Raw genomic sequence first — 17,632 nt, forward strand, 5'->3', positions numbered from 1 at the left:
ATGTCTTTGTCTTTTTGCCTTTACGTCTTGCACTGTACTGCTGCCGCAAAACAACAAATTTCACGACATATGTCAAGTGATAATAAACCTTATTCTGATTCAGATACTTTTGCACTTCAAACTCCGTCATCAGACAAACTTCAGCAGTTATTATTTTGCCATTAAATTGTGTGGATTTGTTTGGAATAGAGTATCACAATTAAAAGTTCCTGTTTTACATGATGATATACAATGTAATTTAGACTCCAAAGTTACAGCATGTTTCCTGCCTCAAGGCACAAGTTAAATTGCTCAAAAGTATTTAAAAGCAGCATTTAGTTTGGGAACATAGTCCCACCACTACTTTCTTCCCACGAAAATCTTCTAAGCCAGTCCCTCGGGGTTGTGGATGGCTTACTTCCACTACAATCCTGTGGGTTCTGAAATGGCTGAAGAGTCTGATATGGGGGATCTGCAGACTGCCACAGTTGGAGGAGGTAGCGTTTGATAGGGAAGGTTGGCTGGTCATTTAAGATATTTTGCGCTGCTTCCAAGATTTGCACTGGACCTCCGTTTGCTTCATCCTGGAGACTCAAGATGCCTGGTAACCTCCTGGACATTTCATCTCCATTTTGAGTGATTGTTGGCCATGGCTTCCCACAAGTCAGTGAGGAGGTCACATTTTCCAAGAAAACCATTAAAGCACCCTTGAAGTGTTTTCCATCTTCTTGAAGATCTCTTCCCATGACAGAACTGAGAGCGACGTGCTTACTTGGGAAGTTTGGCGACAGCATGTGGATGATGTGGCCCTTCCACCAGGGCTCCCTTTGTCATTGAACCAATTTATCATTGGCAATGGTGAATTTCATCATCAATGTCTGCCTTCACTGAAAGGTGGCTCCTGAGCTATCAAAAGTAGTGCAAGGTTTCCAGGGTCTTAACATCAATCTTGCTTATGGGGGGAGTGGGAGGGGGAAAATAGCATTGAGCAGCACAGACAGATGGTAGAGGACTTGTATCTTCCAGGTGTTTAGCAGAAGGTCCATTCTCTCGTAAACTTCAGTGAAACAGTCAACAATCACTTGGAGCTCAGCCTCCAAGCACATACATGCCAAGTATCACATGGGTTTTGTAACTCTATGAGTGAAGCTGGATTGGAGGAAACAAAGATTGAGGAGTTTCTTGTTTCTCCTGTAGATTAAATCCACTGCAGTGGGAAGCCTGTGGAGAGTGGAAATGCTCTATTGCAGAAAGGGAGATTGAACAGAAGGTTGACATGCTTAACCCCAGTCTGCTCTATAATATGGTTTGTTGTCTGAAAGGCATTGTATAGCAGATATAGAATGGTATTGAGTTTCTGAGGACAGCCAAGTTTAAGAAGGATTTTCTCTAATCCCTCTGCGTTGACAGAGCCAAAGGCTTCCTTAGGTAGGGAGACGAGACCAGTACAGAATATTCTGATTGCAGTAGCTCTGCATAAACTTCAGTTAAATCTCTTTACCCTGGTAATCAAATTCTCCCACAATAAAGGGCAAGGTACCATTCATCTTCCTAATTACTTGCTGAACTTCCATGTGAACTTTCAGTAATTTTTTTTAAACACAAGGACACCAAGCTCTCTCTCTGAACACTAACACTTCTCACTTTCTCATCATTTATAAAGATGCTCTGCTTTTCATGATCTCTCCCAAAATGGATGACTTCACATTTTTCCACATTATATTCAATTTAGCACACTCTTATCCATTTACTTAGCCTGTCTATGCACTCTTGAAGCCTTTCTGCATCTTTCCCACAGCTCATGGAGCTGGGTGGCACAGTGGTGCAGCTAGCAGAGCTGCTGCTGCATAACTCCTGTGACCCAGGTTCAATCCTGAACTCTGCTGCTGTCTGTGTGGAGTTTCCATATTCTCCCTGTGATTGCATGGGTTTCTTCTGGGTGCTCCGGTTTCCTCCCACATTTCAAAGACATGCATGTTGCTGCATTACTTGGCCACTGTAAACTGCCCCTTGTGTGTAGGTGACTGGTAAAATCCAGGAAAGAGTAATGGAAATATGGGGACAACAACATGGGATTAGTGTAAATGGGTGCTCAAAGGTTGGCACAGACTCAGTGGGCCGAAGGGCCTGTTTATATGCTGTATGACTCCCTAGTACTATGACTCATATAGCCACCCAGCTTTGCGTCATCGGCAAAACTTGGATACATTACAAATAAAATCAGAAAATGCTGGAAATACTCAGCAGGTCAGGTAGCATCCATGGAGAGTTAAGCAGAGTTATAGTTTTAGATTAATGAACTTTCATTAGAACTGGGAAAAGTTGGAAATTAAACAAAGTTCAAGTTGCAGAGAAGGGGAAGGGGTGGACAGAGGGCAGAGAGGGCGACGGGGCTCTCCACAATAGGGCGGAGAGTGATGACAAGTGGCGGTGGTGTCAGATGAGGGACGTGATGAGGACTTGCAAGCCCCAACTAATCTGTCTGGAGAAGAGAAATGAGAATAGAGGAGAGAAGAAAAGTAAATGGCTGGAACTGCGAGATAAAAAACATTGTAATTGCTGCAAATCTGAAATCAAAGAAAGTGCTGCAGTGTCAGGCAGCATCTGTGGACAGAGTTTAAAAACAGAGTGAGACTTACTGGTTGATGACTTATCATCAGACCTGACCAGTTCTGATCAAGCTGGAAAGGCTAGTTACTTGAAATATTTTACAGGCTCTTTGGCCCTTCAAGTCCATGCCAACCTTCAAGTATCCATCTATAGCAATTCCATTTTCTAGATTCTGCCCTTAGCCTTCTATGCCATGACATTTCAAGTGCTCATTTGAGTAAATCTTCATTGATGTTGCCTCACCTGCTGAGTTCCCAGCAGTTTCTGGGTTTTTCCGGACTTTTAACAACTACTGTTTTTTTTTAACATTTGGATATATTACACTCAATCCCCTCATCCAAATCACTGATATAGATAGCAGATTGGCAGGGCCACAGTACTGATTGCTGTGGCACTACACTTGTTACAACCTCTCAAAAATGACCCATTTATTTCTACTGTTTTCCACCTATTAATCAATCCTTTATCTACACTGGTATATTACTCTCAATCCCATGTGTTCTAACTTTATTAAATAACCTCTCCCATGACATTGTACAAGGCCTTCTTAAAATCCCAATGCACCACATGCACTGATTCCCCCTTATCCATTCAGCTCATTGAAACATCAAAACAAAATTAACAGATTTGTCAAATTTGATAAACCCATGTTGATTGTGCACAATCATATTCCTAAGTGCTCTGTTATCACTTCCTTAACAATATGTTCTTGTATTTTTTCTGCTACTGACAGTCAGCTAACTACAATGAAGCTCCAGCTATCTTGTTGTTCAGATATCCTGATGGTTCCACATCTGACTCATGGAGTCTTGATTCCCTCCAACACACTGGGGTCCTGGTTCCCATGTTCCTTTAAAGCACTGAGGCCCCAGTTCCTGAGCTCCCTTGAAAGTTACCAGGTTCATTGGAAAATGTGTTATACGACTATACTGTGTAACATTTAAAAAAATATTAGGAGTGTTGGAATATTAATTGTAATAATATCCAATGGCCTAGAACATCTGCCAGTTCAGTACCATCAAAGTCCTGAGTAAATTAGTGGAGTTTTACTATGGTCTGCATTTTTCTCTTTCCCTCCTTCTTATATAGTGGGCTTACATTTGCTACCTTCACATTTGTCAGAACTGTTCTAGTATCTTTGGAATTTTGGAAGAGGCCAAACAGTCCGTCCAGTATCTGGTCCAGACGTCTTGTTGTTTATCAGTTGTCAAATGGTCTCTTTCCCACCCACCCACCCCCCCCCCCCCCCCCCCCGCCCTCCACTTCCTGCTGGGCTGGGTTAGTGCTGTTCAGTGTGCTGTGAGATGGAGTCAAAAACACTTTCATGTCAAAGACACTCTCGGTTGAGGAGGTCTTCTAACTGTTCATTCCTACAGGTGCTGACTGCCTCCCTGGCCTCCATAAACTCTCATCTGTCCCTGGCTCTCAGGCTGGGTCCCGGAGTGTTTGGGCTGTATGTGAGTTCTATTGTAATGCATGTGAGGACACAGATTAACATGTTCAAGGAGCATTTCAAGAACCATTTAGTTGGGAACCTAGTTCCATAATTATAATTTTCTCACTGAAAATGTAAGACATTTATATATCTTGGTAATCAAAACTAGAATGACAGAGCCCACTGATTTCCAATGCAAACATATTTTGCAGCTATTTATTTTTATGAATAGCATCACGTAAGGAGCGTTAATACTGCAGCACAAAGGCTAGCTAAATCTGAAATGTAAAACTCACCACTGACACATGGTGGAGCTGGTCAGGAACTCCATTTGCATTAATATTGCACCATGATATTACACCAAAGTTACCTTTTTATACAGCTGGCACTCCTATTTAATTTTATACTATTTTGTGGGTTGAATTCTATTTCTTGCCAATAACATGCAGAACCAATTAGTTCAAGCATTTTGGCTATACAGAGATGTAAAGCATGGTACCAGAATATATTTAGAATTAAGTAATTTATTTTAGCCAGCTTCAAATGATGTTTTTCTTTTTTAGTTTAAACCCTGATTTCAAACCTGTTGTAATGTTTGTGAACACTAGAAAGTTTACAGGAAACATACTCAAAAATAAGGCTGAAAATGCAGACTATCACTTGTTAGGCATCATTTGGACAAATTACATATGGTTTCAGACTTTAAAAGGTACAGAACTTTAATAAGAATTTTCTACATCAAAGCTCTTCTGTACATACTAATTTGCAACATCTTATCTATGATACTTTCTTATAAATAACAGCTTCTGGCTTCAATTAACTCTTGTATAATATGCACCAGTATTTTGAGATTATAATAATTTGCACAAAAAAGTGTTAAGAGTATCTACCTCAAATTGCTTTAAATAATAGCTTGCACTTAGGTTTTATTCATTATCCAAGTATGAATACCAGAAATAAGATCACCAGATATTAAAAACTGGCGCAGTATTACTTACACGTTTTCATATGTGCTCTGTCCACCTTGCGACAACTACGCTAACTTTCATCTTTCCAGAACCCCATGTAACCCTCTTTTGGGACTCTTATTGTGTCTTATGGTGTGCATGCACTGGTTAGTAAACAGGAAGAGTGTTCTCAGCCTAAACAAGGATCAAAGTCAAGTGTCAATGATAGGTCATGCTCTATCTGAACAATTTGCTGAAGCTGGTCATTTTTAAAGTGAGCGTTAATATGAATTGATTCATGATTCCAACAGGATCTAGCCATCATCATCGATATACAATATTCTTTATTTTCAGTCTTGACTAGAGAAAGTAGCTTCAGTAGCACCAAGTAACGTATCATCTCCAACTCATTCTCTATCCAAAGTGGAGCTCTTAAATGCACACAGATTTTGCGATACAAGTGAAATGTTCTAAGTTAACGTGAAGCTGGCTGGCCCATCAATTCTGTAAATATCATTAAAAACAACAGAGGCAATCAAGAGAACTGCTTTGGAAAATTTCAACTTTTTTGCTTTATCGTTTGAAGTGTCTAGTTTTAGCCAGTGCAAAATGAAAGTAGTGGGAGTGGTACTTGCATGGCTTCTGCTGGGTTAAATTGTACCACTAAAGTGAAACCATTACCCAAGTTGCGAGAGAAAAAGAGAAAATTGCAAACTCACAACACAATTGCCCATAATTTGGCCTGTACTGCACATTTTCATGAATTAATTCTGTGATGGTGCAGAGGAATTTATCCATCCAGTCAGGTGGGGAACAAGTCTAAAGCTGAATTTCATTTTACCTTTATAATAATGGTAAAGAGTTGAAGTCGCCCAATCAGTTGTGATAGAAGAGAACAATGGGAGAGAAGTGGGCAAGTTATTTGTGGTGACCATCGCATAAAGACATTCCCCATCCTTTATTTCCAGCAATCATGTCCATGATTTCACAGTTGGAACAGTACCCTTTATCTCACATTATTGAGGTGGTTGTCGGTTTCAGCCCTACAAAGAAGAGATTTGAACATAAAATCTAGACTGACTCATTAACGTGGTACCAAAGGAGTGCTGGACCATGTGCTGAATGGTGGCACCTTCCAGATGAAACATTCATCTGAAGCCCAATCTCCCTCAGAGATGGATGTAAGAGATCTTGTAACCATATTTGGAAGAGCAGTATTTAGTCTTCAACCAATATTAAGACAAAATCTAGCCCGTTATTTCACTGGTGCCTTTGGGCCTTAGATGCACCCTTCCTGCCATAATTCCTACATTACATCAGTGACTACACACCAGAAGTATTTTTGTTGGGTGAAAAGCATGTTGGTATGTCTTCAAATGGAAAGGCAAGTCTTCATTTGCTCAATTGACTATGGGACAAAGTTAATGATACAAGGAGGGGGTTAATGCTAAGGTACTACAGCACAATGTTGATTGTAATAGAAAGATTTTTCTTAAAACTGTGAAGAATAATCCATAGCTAATGGGTTAATACTTTACAGCATTGGGTCCAATCATCATTTTCTAAGTACCAATTCTATAATGTGTATGCTGGCTAAATACAAGAGTTGTAGACATGCACCACGGTTTCATCTTGGCTTGGCATCAATGTGGTCTCCTACGTTTATTTATTCTTGACATTGAACCATTACTCACATCTTAAAAAATGCTTAATCACGACAAGTGCTATGAATATTTGCTCCTTGAGAGCAAAAGCAAACCTAGGAAACTGAGGTGAAAAGAAAAACAGTGTTGTTTTAAAATAATCTCTGCCCCAATGAAATTGCCTCCATACGCACCTCCAGAAACAAACTGCATGTAAGATTAATTGTTATGGCGAAATAATGATGCACGAAAAGAGGAAAATATTTACAGGAAGGACAAATGATTTTCCCACCATTAACAGACTGATAAACTGAATCCTTCCATGAGAAATTCAAATTAGTTTTTAAAAAAAAACAGCTTCCCCAGTGGTAGTTGTCCTTCAGGGGGTTTGGGGGATCCAGCCTGATTTGTGCCCTGATATATGACAAAGTTGTATTGATGACAATAGGTACTGAAGTAGGTAAGAAAAGACAACATGGGGGACAAAGAGTCAAAAAGCCATGAAAGCTGTGGAAAACAAAATATAATAATTATATTTCAACAAAAACTCTGCAACTGGATACTCGACTTCCACATCGGCAGACCTCAGTAAGGATTGGTAACACCTCCTCCTCACTGATCATCAACACAGGTGCACCACAAGGCTGTGTCTTTAGTTCCCTGCTCTACTCTCTATACACATAAGCGTGTGGCTAAGCACAGCTCCAATGCCATCTTCAAATTCACCGATGACGCTACTGTTGTTGGACGAATCACTGGTGGCAATGAGTCAGCTTAATGGAGCGAGATAGGACACCTGGTTGAGTGGTGCCGCAACAACAACCTCTCACTCAATGTCAGCAAAACTAAAGAGCCGATTGTTGACTCCAGGAAGGGGAAGGAGAGCGAACATGCGCCAGTCTACATTGGGGGATCGGCAGTGGAGAGAGTCAGCAGCTCTAAATTCCTGGGCATTAATATAATCGGATGACCTGTCCTGGGACTAGCACATAGATGCAATCATAAGGAAAGCGCGACAGCGTCTTTACATCCTTAGGAGGTTAAGGAGGTTTGGCTTGTCATTGAACACTTAATAAGATGCACTGTTGAAAGTATCCTAACTGGTTGCATCATGATCCAGTACAGCAATTCAAATGCACAGGAGTGTAAGAAGCTGCAGAGAGTAGTGGACTCAGCCCAATATCACAGGCACATCCCTCCCCACCATTGGTAGTATATACAGGAGACACTGTCTCAAGAAGGCAGCATCTAAGATCAAAGATCCCCACCATCCAGGCCACGCCATCTTTTCACAGCTACTATCGGGCAGGAGGTCCAAAAGCCGGAAGTCGCACACCACCAGGTTCAAGAACAGCTACTTTCCTTCAACCATTTGGTTCTTGAACCAATCGGCAAAACCCTAATCACTACAGTTTAGCAACACTATGACCACTTTGCACTAAAATGGACTTTTTTTGTTCTAATTGCATTTTTTCTTGTAAAAATTATGTATCATTTATGTTTAATTTATATTTTTCTTGTGATTGCTTCTTATATGCTATGTGCCTATGCAAGTAAGTTTTTCATTACACCTGTGCATATGACAATAAACTCGACTTTGTCAACTTGCCACTATTCAATAAAAACCCAAAATTAATCAGGAGCCTTGTGTTACGAGACTTGATCTCAGCCACTATGATTGGGAATGAGAGCCCAGACAGAGTTGTTCTCAGTGCCTCCAGGCTAAAGATGGAGTCATTAGTCCAGGGTTTTCATTCCCAATTACTTCTTGAAGAGCACTTGGGAAAGGCCTAATGGCTTTCTAACATTTGTAGTCATGGAGATAGCATGAAAAATACATGTTTAAGGAAAAGTCTAGAGGGAAGCCTGTGAAAAACTACATATACACCAGAAAAATCAGATGGGCAGAGGAAGTGGAAATTTCCTGGAAATTTTCTGGAAATTTCCTGGAACACCATGTTCTGAAGCCAACCAGGGAGTAGTCTATACTTGACTTGGTGTTGTGCAATGAAATGGCATTAATTAATGATATCATCACGAAGGTGCCCCTAGTTAGGTATGACCACAGTATGATTGAATTTTACATTCAGTTTGAGGGAGAGAACAATGGCTCCAAGGGTAGTATTTCAAACTTAAGCAGAGACAACTACATAAGCACGAAAGCAGAACATGTTAAGGTGAACTATTAGGTGAAGGGATCTGTCACTTGAGAATGCAGTAGCAGGCATTTAAGGAGAGCTTCCAAAATATACAGAGTAGATATATTCCAAAGAGAAAGAAAAATTCCAAGGGAGGACCTACCATCTGTAGTTAATTAAAAGAGTTAAAGATAGCATCACACTTAAAGAAAAAGCAGCATACACTTGTGTGAAGACATGTGGGAGATCAGAAGATGAACATAATGTAAAAAGAGCAATGAATTAGTAAAAGGTTAAGAAGGAAGGAAAAGTTAGAGTACAATAGCCAAAAACAGTAAAACAGACAGCAAGAGGTTTTATAGATATCTAAAAAAGAATTAACAATGTGTGTGTTGGTTCAATGGAAAGTGAAGATTTAAGACTGGAAAACAAGGAGATGGGGTTGATTCACTCTTCACTCTAAGTAAATTTCCAGAAAAAGCTAAAAGCTAAAAACTGGAAGCGAGAAAGGAACTCAGGAAAATTACAATCACTAGGGCAATGGTACTGAGCAAATAGTTGGAGCTGTGCTCTGATACGTCTACAAGTCCAAACGTACTTCAGCTTAGGATCTTAAAAAAGGGACTAAGTGAGATAACATTCAGAGAAGGTTCCATTAGATAGAAAAATAGAAAGAGCAATTCCTTTGATCAAAAAGGGAGGGAGAGAGAAAGCAGGAAACTACAAGTCTTAATATCTGTCGTAAGGAAAATGTTGGAAACTATTATTTAAGACATTATAGCAGCACATTTAGAAGAATTCAAGATGATCAGGTAACGTTAACATGGTTTTGTGAAAGGGAAATCATGTTTGACCAATTTATTGGAATTCTTTGAAGAAGTAACATGCACATAAAGAAGACCTGTGGTTGTACTATACTTAGATGTCCAGAAAGAACTTGATGAGGTAGCATATCAAAGATTGTGGTAGAAAATAAAAACAGCTGAAGGTAATATATTGGCATGAATAGAGGTTTGGCTGGCTAACAGGAAACAGAGAGTAAGCATAAGTAGGTCTTTTATTGCTTGGCAGGATATAATAAGTGGTGTGCTAGTGGGAATTGTGCTGGGGGCCCAACTTTTAACAATTTATATTAATGACATGGGTGAACCCACAGAAGGCAAGGTACTAAATTTCCTGATGACACAAAAATAAGCAGGAAAGCAAGTAAGAGGAGTTAAGGAAGCTGCAAAAGGTCATAGAGATTTGAAGTGGGTGGGCAAAGATCAGGCAAATAGATAATAATGTGCGAAAATGTGAAATTGCCCTTTTGACAGGAAAAATAAAAAAGATGCGACAGATTGAAGAATTCTGAGATGCAGAGGGATCTGGATGTTCTTCGTGTGATTCCGAAAGGACAAACTTGCAAGTAAAACAAGTGATTAGGAAAGCTAACAGAAGGTTACTGTTTATTGCTTTGGGAATTCAATGCAAAAGTAGAGAGGATGTGCTTCAGTTATAGAGGGTATGGCAGGCACGGTAGTGTAGCAGTTAGCATGACGCTTTACAGCGCCAGCGACCTGGGTTCAAATCCGGCCACTGTCTGTAAGGAGTTTGTACATTCTCCCCGTGTCTGTGTGGGTTTCCTCCGGCTGCTCCGGTTTCCTCCCACATTCCAAAGATGTACAGGTTAGGAAGTTGTGGACATGCTATGTTGGCGCCAGAAGCGTGGCGACACTTGCAGGCTGCCCCCAGAACCCTCTATGCAAGAAGATGTACTTCACTGTGTGTTTCGATGTACATGTGATTAATAAAGATATCTTTATCTTATCTTATTGGTAAGACCACATGCAGAGATGTGTGTACATTATTGCCCTCCTTATTTGAGGAAGGGTGCACTGGAAGCAGCTCAGAGAAGGTTTATGAGACTGATACCTGAAGTGGGCAGGTTGCTTTATGAGGAAAGGTCGGGCAAGCTACACTTGAATCTGCTGGAGTTTAGAAAACTGTGAGTTGACGTGATTGAAACCTACAAGAGATGGGTCTTGACAGTGTGGACATGGAGAGGATACTGAGGATTACCGTTTAAATATAAGGGCCACCCGTTTAAGATAGAGATGAGTTTTTGTTTCCTTCGAGAGAGATGTATGTCTTTGGAATTTTCTTTGCCAAAGATTGGTGGAAGAGGAGTCCTTGAATACTTTCATAGCAAAAGCAAATACATACATAATAAACAAGGTGGTGAAAGGTTAGGTGGGAATGCAGATTTGAGGCTACAATCAGATCAGCCATGATCTTACTGAATGAGGAGCAGCTTGAGGGGCCGAGTGGCCTATCCGTGCCCCTAATTTATAAATTCACAATAGTGTGCTCCAACAGAGGGAGGTGGAGGGGATTTGGGGAATGGGGGGGGGAGTGGTGAGATGAAGTGGGAGGTGGTGGGAAAAGGTTTGAAGTGAAAGATGTATTAACTATTAAGTCAGAAGAGAGGTGAGTATTTTCACTCAAAATACCACAAGGCTGCTGAAACTCACTCTGATGAATCCCACTTTAAAGACATGTCATATACTAGGGTGCTCCTCTAAAGATAAAACCGCTCCAAGTAATTAAAGAGGTCTTGATAGAAACTGGATGATAACTGCCTATAGGGACTTATAAATGGAGAACTCCACCAGTGTTAATGTCACAACTGATCTCACCTGCAGCTGCTACTAGAAAACCCTCTATTTATATAATCTTTCTAACTACTCCCCAAACTCGCTCCAAATCACCTTTTCGTGCAATTTTCATTCCATTTCTCTCTTGGCAAGCCCAGTGATGAAGACAAAATTGTCTTAATTCAAGGAGCAGGTCCAATTCACAGCACCCTATCACATCTCTCAGTACAACTCAAAACACTGTACATGCTATAAATTGCTTTGAAGTGCGGCCAGATGGTGAGTCAGCAGCCATCTCATACACATGGCCCAAAAAACGTCAGCAAGGGACTTTGTTGTGGTACTGATACAAACATTGGTAAATGAGTAGACTCCAACATCAACTGATATTGATATTTTGAATTAGTTACTTGCATGTAGAAACAAAGAACTTGCAAAAATGGAGTTTGCAAATTCTCCAGGCAACTTTGCGGAGTAAAAACAACACATATTTATATCCCAGCCGCACACTATAATCCACAAGATAGTATCTTTAATTGAGTGTAATATCCCAAGGTGCTTCACAGGAGCATTCAGGTAAAAACTAACACAAAGCCAAAGGGCAGGTAGCCTAAAGCTTGGTCAAAGAGGTACAGATTAACAAACATTTCAGAGTTGGAGAGATTTATGGAGGAAAGCCAACTATTAACTCAATACCTTGAAGATATGAAGCAACTTAGTCCCATGAAGAATATGCATGTCATTTCTTAATTTTCCTTTCCTAATTTTTTTGAATTAAATTAACTACAACTATTTCTCTGTATATTTATTTGATTTATGAATAAAGCTGATCAAATAATTCCCATGTGCTTATAAACTAATTAGGCAGCACCTGAAGTGTGGGCATCACAACTTTATGAAGACTGTCAAGCACTAGAGAAGGCACAGAGGGGGGAAACAGAGGTGAGGTGGGGGTCCAGGTCTGTGAAGAGTCTGGAGAAGCTGGGGTTTTCACTCCAGAGTGGATAAGGCAGAGCTTTAATAGTGAAGTATATGGTAATAGGACAATAGCGGAATATCACAGGGCATTAACCACTGCATGTGGAAAGACATCAGCAGCAAATAACTGGTTTCTTTAGCTGGGGATTTTTATCTAACAGTTAAACCTTTTGCAGTAATTATTATACAAAACTAGGTAACAGACTTGCTGATCCATCACAAGGAAAGAAGTACATAGATTTCACAACATGACCCGGAGTACTATCTCATTGGATGTACTTTGCTTGACACATTCCCATCAGTAAAGGGAGATGCCAGACAAAATAGCCTCCTTGTTAGTGTATGTGAAATTAACAGGGATAGCTTGAGAGCAGTAGCAAAGCTAGCTCTAGAAAACCTCCAAGGATGATGCCAGAGTAATCCAACGCCTAGTTAGAGCAGCTGCGTACTGAGAGATGACACCTGAGCATGAAAGCACACTGTATGGGGTCTTCATATACACTGGTCACACAAGGGGAACAAGTGGCTGATCATGAGCTCATCTGCACCCGATTGGCTCAGTGCTGATAACTATACTTATTCAATTGGATGAAGATGCTGGACCTTATCTCAAAAAGTGTATCAGAACACCTTGCAATGCACAATTGGAAAGAGTGTGTGAACCATGCTGAGTAAGGTGAATGGGCCCCTCTCCACTGGTAGTGTATGATCGATCATAATAAATGAAGTTCTGCTTGACCTGACAATGGACAATGGGGGTGACTTGCAATATTAAACTTCTGATGACCAAGCAGCTGGGTCATCTTCTAACATGATAGTTGGGTTCCATCATGGTCCAATGCCCATTTTGCTCAAGGTGATACGTGAAGGTTTCCCACCTGGTTAAAGCTGCCAGGAGATGGACTGAACACCAGAGGTCATCTAGCTTTAATTGAGAAGATATTATTTTAATATCATAATTGTAAAATAACCCTCATGGGAAGAAAGGAAAAAATTAACGACAATCTTTTCTTTACGCTATGGGTTAACCGGACTTGGGACACTCCCCACAAAGAGCAGTGGGAGCAGAATCTAGAGGAGAAGGCAGACACATATTTGAAAAAGATACAGAGGGAGTAGAGTACAGGCTAAAATGTCCAAATGGATTGAAAATCAACCAACTGCAAATAGTGGAAATCTGAAATAAAAACAGAAAATGCTGGAGATACTCAGCAGGTTGGGCAGTATCTGTCAAGAAAGAAACAGTTAATGTTCTGGTCTGAAGATCCAATGTCAGTCCTGATGCGGTGCCTCCAGCATTTTGTGTCTTTATTCCAAATGGATGATCTTTTCAGAGTCCTTGTGGGCACATTGGCTGAATCATCTCCTCCTGTGCCAGAGCACCCAACAATTCTAAGCCACTGTAGAGATACTTATTAAAGGGTCAGAACCTTGTGCAAGTGGCTGGCTTATCAGAAGCTGAGCATTGGATTTGCAATACATTAACACATATTTGGCACTACTGATGTATAAAAAAATAATTTATTTGCTCCCTCTAAATCAACTCTTCAGTGTCTGTAGCTTGAGGAGGCCTTTAAAGGTTTGGATACTTTCCCCAAATGTGATTCCATTAAAAAAGGTTATGGATCTGTGTACATTTTGCAGTGACTCCATTTATTTTAAAACACTGCAATTTCTCTTCACAAATTTTTTATTGTGCATTTTCTCCCCAAACAGGATTCCCTTCACCGAAAACTTCAGCCACTGTGACATTATTATCTGCTGATATGCAAGCTTAAACATCCAGTATGAAGCTAAATTGTTATACTGCAGATGAATTTTTAAATTAAGCATTAGGTACTAGAAAGTAGAAGAATACATTTTAAAATTGTTTGAAACCCAGAGTTTTCCATTAATGGCTATATAGATTTTATCTCTATAGATTTTGTATACAATCCTTAGTATGTTTAATTGCAGTTGGAAGAAGCAAGATGGCTTTGATGGCTTATTTCCTGTAAACCAGCATTGCTATCTACAGTTAGTACTGATTCATGTTCAATTCACATACATGAAGTAATGAATACCGTGACCAGCATTTATCATGTAAAGTCCTTGCTTTCAACGGATGGGTTTTCTAACACTTGGTTAATGCAGATAGGGCTAATGTGACAGGAAAACAACAAGTATTTTCCAGTTCTTTTCATTGGCAAACCATCAGCCACGATGCAATGCACAACAGTGCAACAATGAAACACCAGTCATTTGAAACAACAACCAGCCCTGCGTGTATAAATCAATGCATACCATAGAGCAAAAGGTCTACCTTAGTGCAGGACAGAATCATGTCGCCTCTTTAAGAGCACTCTCCAGATTGGCTCTTTCCCTTCTGCAATATTTTCCTAAGTCCAATTCCCTCTGAAAGTTATTGGATCTGCTTCATCACCCTTTCAGGCAGTATATTCCACATCATAACAACTGCATGTAACTGCATGATTTGATACAGTCCAGACTTCATCAGACGCAAACCAGAAAACACTTCTTTTGGAATTACAACAAAAAATATAGGATAAATCTGATTACAAGTGCCATCTTTGTTAATATTTAAATCTTTGCATTTGTATTTTTACTTTTTCATGTTTATGATCTTTTTCTCCCCCAGGAGTCAAAGATCCAAGCCATGAAATTTATTAGTTTTTTCAAAAGTGCAGCAAACAACCTGTGTATGTTGTCTGGAGATTACTGCCAATGAGGGTTTGTTTAGTGTTGCACATATGGACCAACAATTAAGAATTATCACGTGGTATAGGGAAATGTACAGGGTCTACACTCAAAATACTCGAAATCAGAATACACAGCAAAATGGGGAGGTGTTTGGGAATATCTATTTCCTCTCCTCACGTGAAAAAACAACAAGACGCTGGAGAAACTCAGCAGGTCAGGCAGCATCCATGGAGAAAAACAGTCAACGTTCTGGGTCGGGACCCTTCTTCAGGACTGAAGATAGGAAAAGGGGAAGCCCAATATATAGGAGGGAAAAGCAGAGCAGCGATAAGTGGACAAAAGAGGGGAGGTGGGGTGGGCACAAGGTGGTGATAGGTAGATGCAGGTAAGAGACAGTGATAGGCATTTGCAGGGGAGGAGAGGAGAGCAGATCCACCAGGGGATGGGTCAAAGGTATGGAGGCAGGTGTCATGGGGGGGGGGGGGGGGGGGGGGGGGGGTGGGGAGAAGAGGAAAAATCTATCCTTAGTTCTGGACGATTACTATGGTATAACCATACACTTAAATAAAACAATTTTCATTATCCTGTTACAGGCACGAAGAAATTGCCACTTCACAGCCAGGAGTCCCCTTCCATTACACTAATGTTCAAAGACCTAATACCCTCCAAACCTGGAATGTCAGGCAGGCTGTGGAATTTTCCCATTTTGACAATCCGGTTGCATGGATGAGCCAGGCAGCAGGAATAGTTCTAGATGGCATGATATGGTAAGGTTAAATTTAAGTTTTCATGTTTGGGTATGAAAAATGCCTCAGACACACATGCAAACATAAAGGCGTACCCACGCCTGCTTTTGTTTCTGGGGTCAATTCAACCTTGGGCATCAGATGAAGGAGAAAATATTTAAATCTAAATGATCAAATCAACTGCAATATAACATTGTAACAGTATATCTAATTCTTCAGCTTTCAACACAGTAATGCTTCCTATTGGGCCAGAAGCAAATGTACCATTTGCAATTGACTTTTATACAAGTCTGAGCAGAAAATACTACTCTGTAGTTAAAAGGCAAGGGGCCAAAGATTCCAAGATCAGCACAATCACTTAAAACATGTTTGTACTGTCATAATATCTTGGATTATATCTCTACAATGCGCCACATAAAACACAACTGAACCATGAGCTACCCAGTGATATGCATCGTTCTAAGAATTAAAGACATATTAAGTTCTTCTTAGCTGGCAATACAATTGGCAACCAATAGCCCCTTCTCTTTAAAATGGAATTGAATGGGTATAACTGGAACAAACTTAAAAATGAGCAACAGCTGCAAAGGTCAGCAGCTTAAAGCAAGAAGGCATGCACATTTACACAGCGTCTTCCATGATCTATGAACTTCCCAAAGTGTTTTATAGCTAATCAACTAATTTTATTTTAAAAAAAATTAGATACTTGTTCACTACACTTAATCTTCGAAACAAAAATACTCCTTCACTTAGTTTGTGCAGTTGGACCTCATCATTGCCTCCTTAGTGCTAAAAGTTTATGTTCATAACTATACTAAAGGATCAAATTGCATGCACTCTGTCCAATATAAAATCATTTAGCAATAAACAAACAGCTTTCATGCAAAACAGAAACTTACTGTGTTGAAGTTTTCACTTGGTTTACAGATGGTGAGTTTAGGTCTCTTGCAGGGGTTGCAGGTACGGTTGAAGTTATTGTAGATTGTGTTTGGTCATCAGGTTGCTCTGGATGGATAGAAATCACCTTTGAAGTCTTAATGTCCTGTGTTGTGGGACTGCAGGGGCTCATTCCTTCAGGGGTTAGTTTGTGAGGAGCAGCCTGTGCTGGCCTGGTTGGTGACAGCTCAGCCATATTTTGTCCTGAAGATCGTCTGTTTTTTCGTCCATCATCCCCATTTGGGGTCAGCTTTCTTCTGTCCCTTCGTGCATTTGGTGTGTGCCCATCATCTTCACCATCCTCATGCTTCAGTGCATTCTGGGTAAAGGAAAACCATTGCTCATTTTTATTTTTTTTTGGAGTGCGGGAGAAACAAAACGGTCTGAGCATCACCAGCAAGGCCAGCATTTATTACCTATCTCCAAATACTCTTGAATTCGCTGGCTTGCTGGGCCATTTCAGAGTCAACAACATTCATGGGGCCTGGATCTCATACAAAATGGCAGATTTTCTCCCCTGATGCAAATCAATGAACCAGCTGGGTAATCGGTAATGGTAATCGGGGTTTTGTGTTCATCATGATTACACTATTACTGGTTTTATTTTAAATTCCAGATTACTCACTGAATTTAATTTTCACAAATGTCATGATGAGATTTGAATTCTGGTCTGCCTTGGGCATCCAGGCCACCAGACTACGAGTCGTGTCTTAACCACTATGTGACCATCATGTGTGAGATCCATAACACAAATGAGATTTGCACTTCTTTCAAGGGATCGTCTGGTAACTGACCTTTATACATATGGGGTCTGGAGATCTTGGATAAGTTAAACCGTTACCTCTTGTTCCCGAATGATAATCACTCTAAACTGGAACAAGAAT

At 40.3% G+C, this 17,632-nt stretch overlaps 1 protein-coding gene across 4 annotated transcripts in view; it reads right to left on the bottom strand.

Moving 5' to 3' along the window:
* The window catches only part of fhod1 (formin homology 2 domain containing 1), a 240,770-nt gene that overhangs the window by 53,882 nt on the left and 169,256 nt on the right, over positions 1–17,632 (bottom strand). For all 4 annotated transcript variants that reach the window (XM_052028120.1, XM_052028119.1, XM_052028118.1 and 1 more), the window contains exon 10: positions 16,712–17,067. In XM_052028120.1, coding sequence (XP_051884080.1) covers positions 16,712–17,067 — 356 coding nt within the window. The remainder of the gene's footprint in view (positions 1–16,711; positions 17,068–17,632) is intronic.

Source organism: Pristis pectinata, chromosome 13 (genome assembly GCF_009764475.1).
Source record: "Pristis pectinata isolate sPriPec2 chromosome 13, sPriPec2.1.pri, whole genome shotgun sequence".
Lineage (NCBI taxonomy): Eukaryota > Metazoa > Chordata > Chondrichthyes > Rhinopristiformes > Pristidae > Pristis > Pristis pectinata.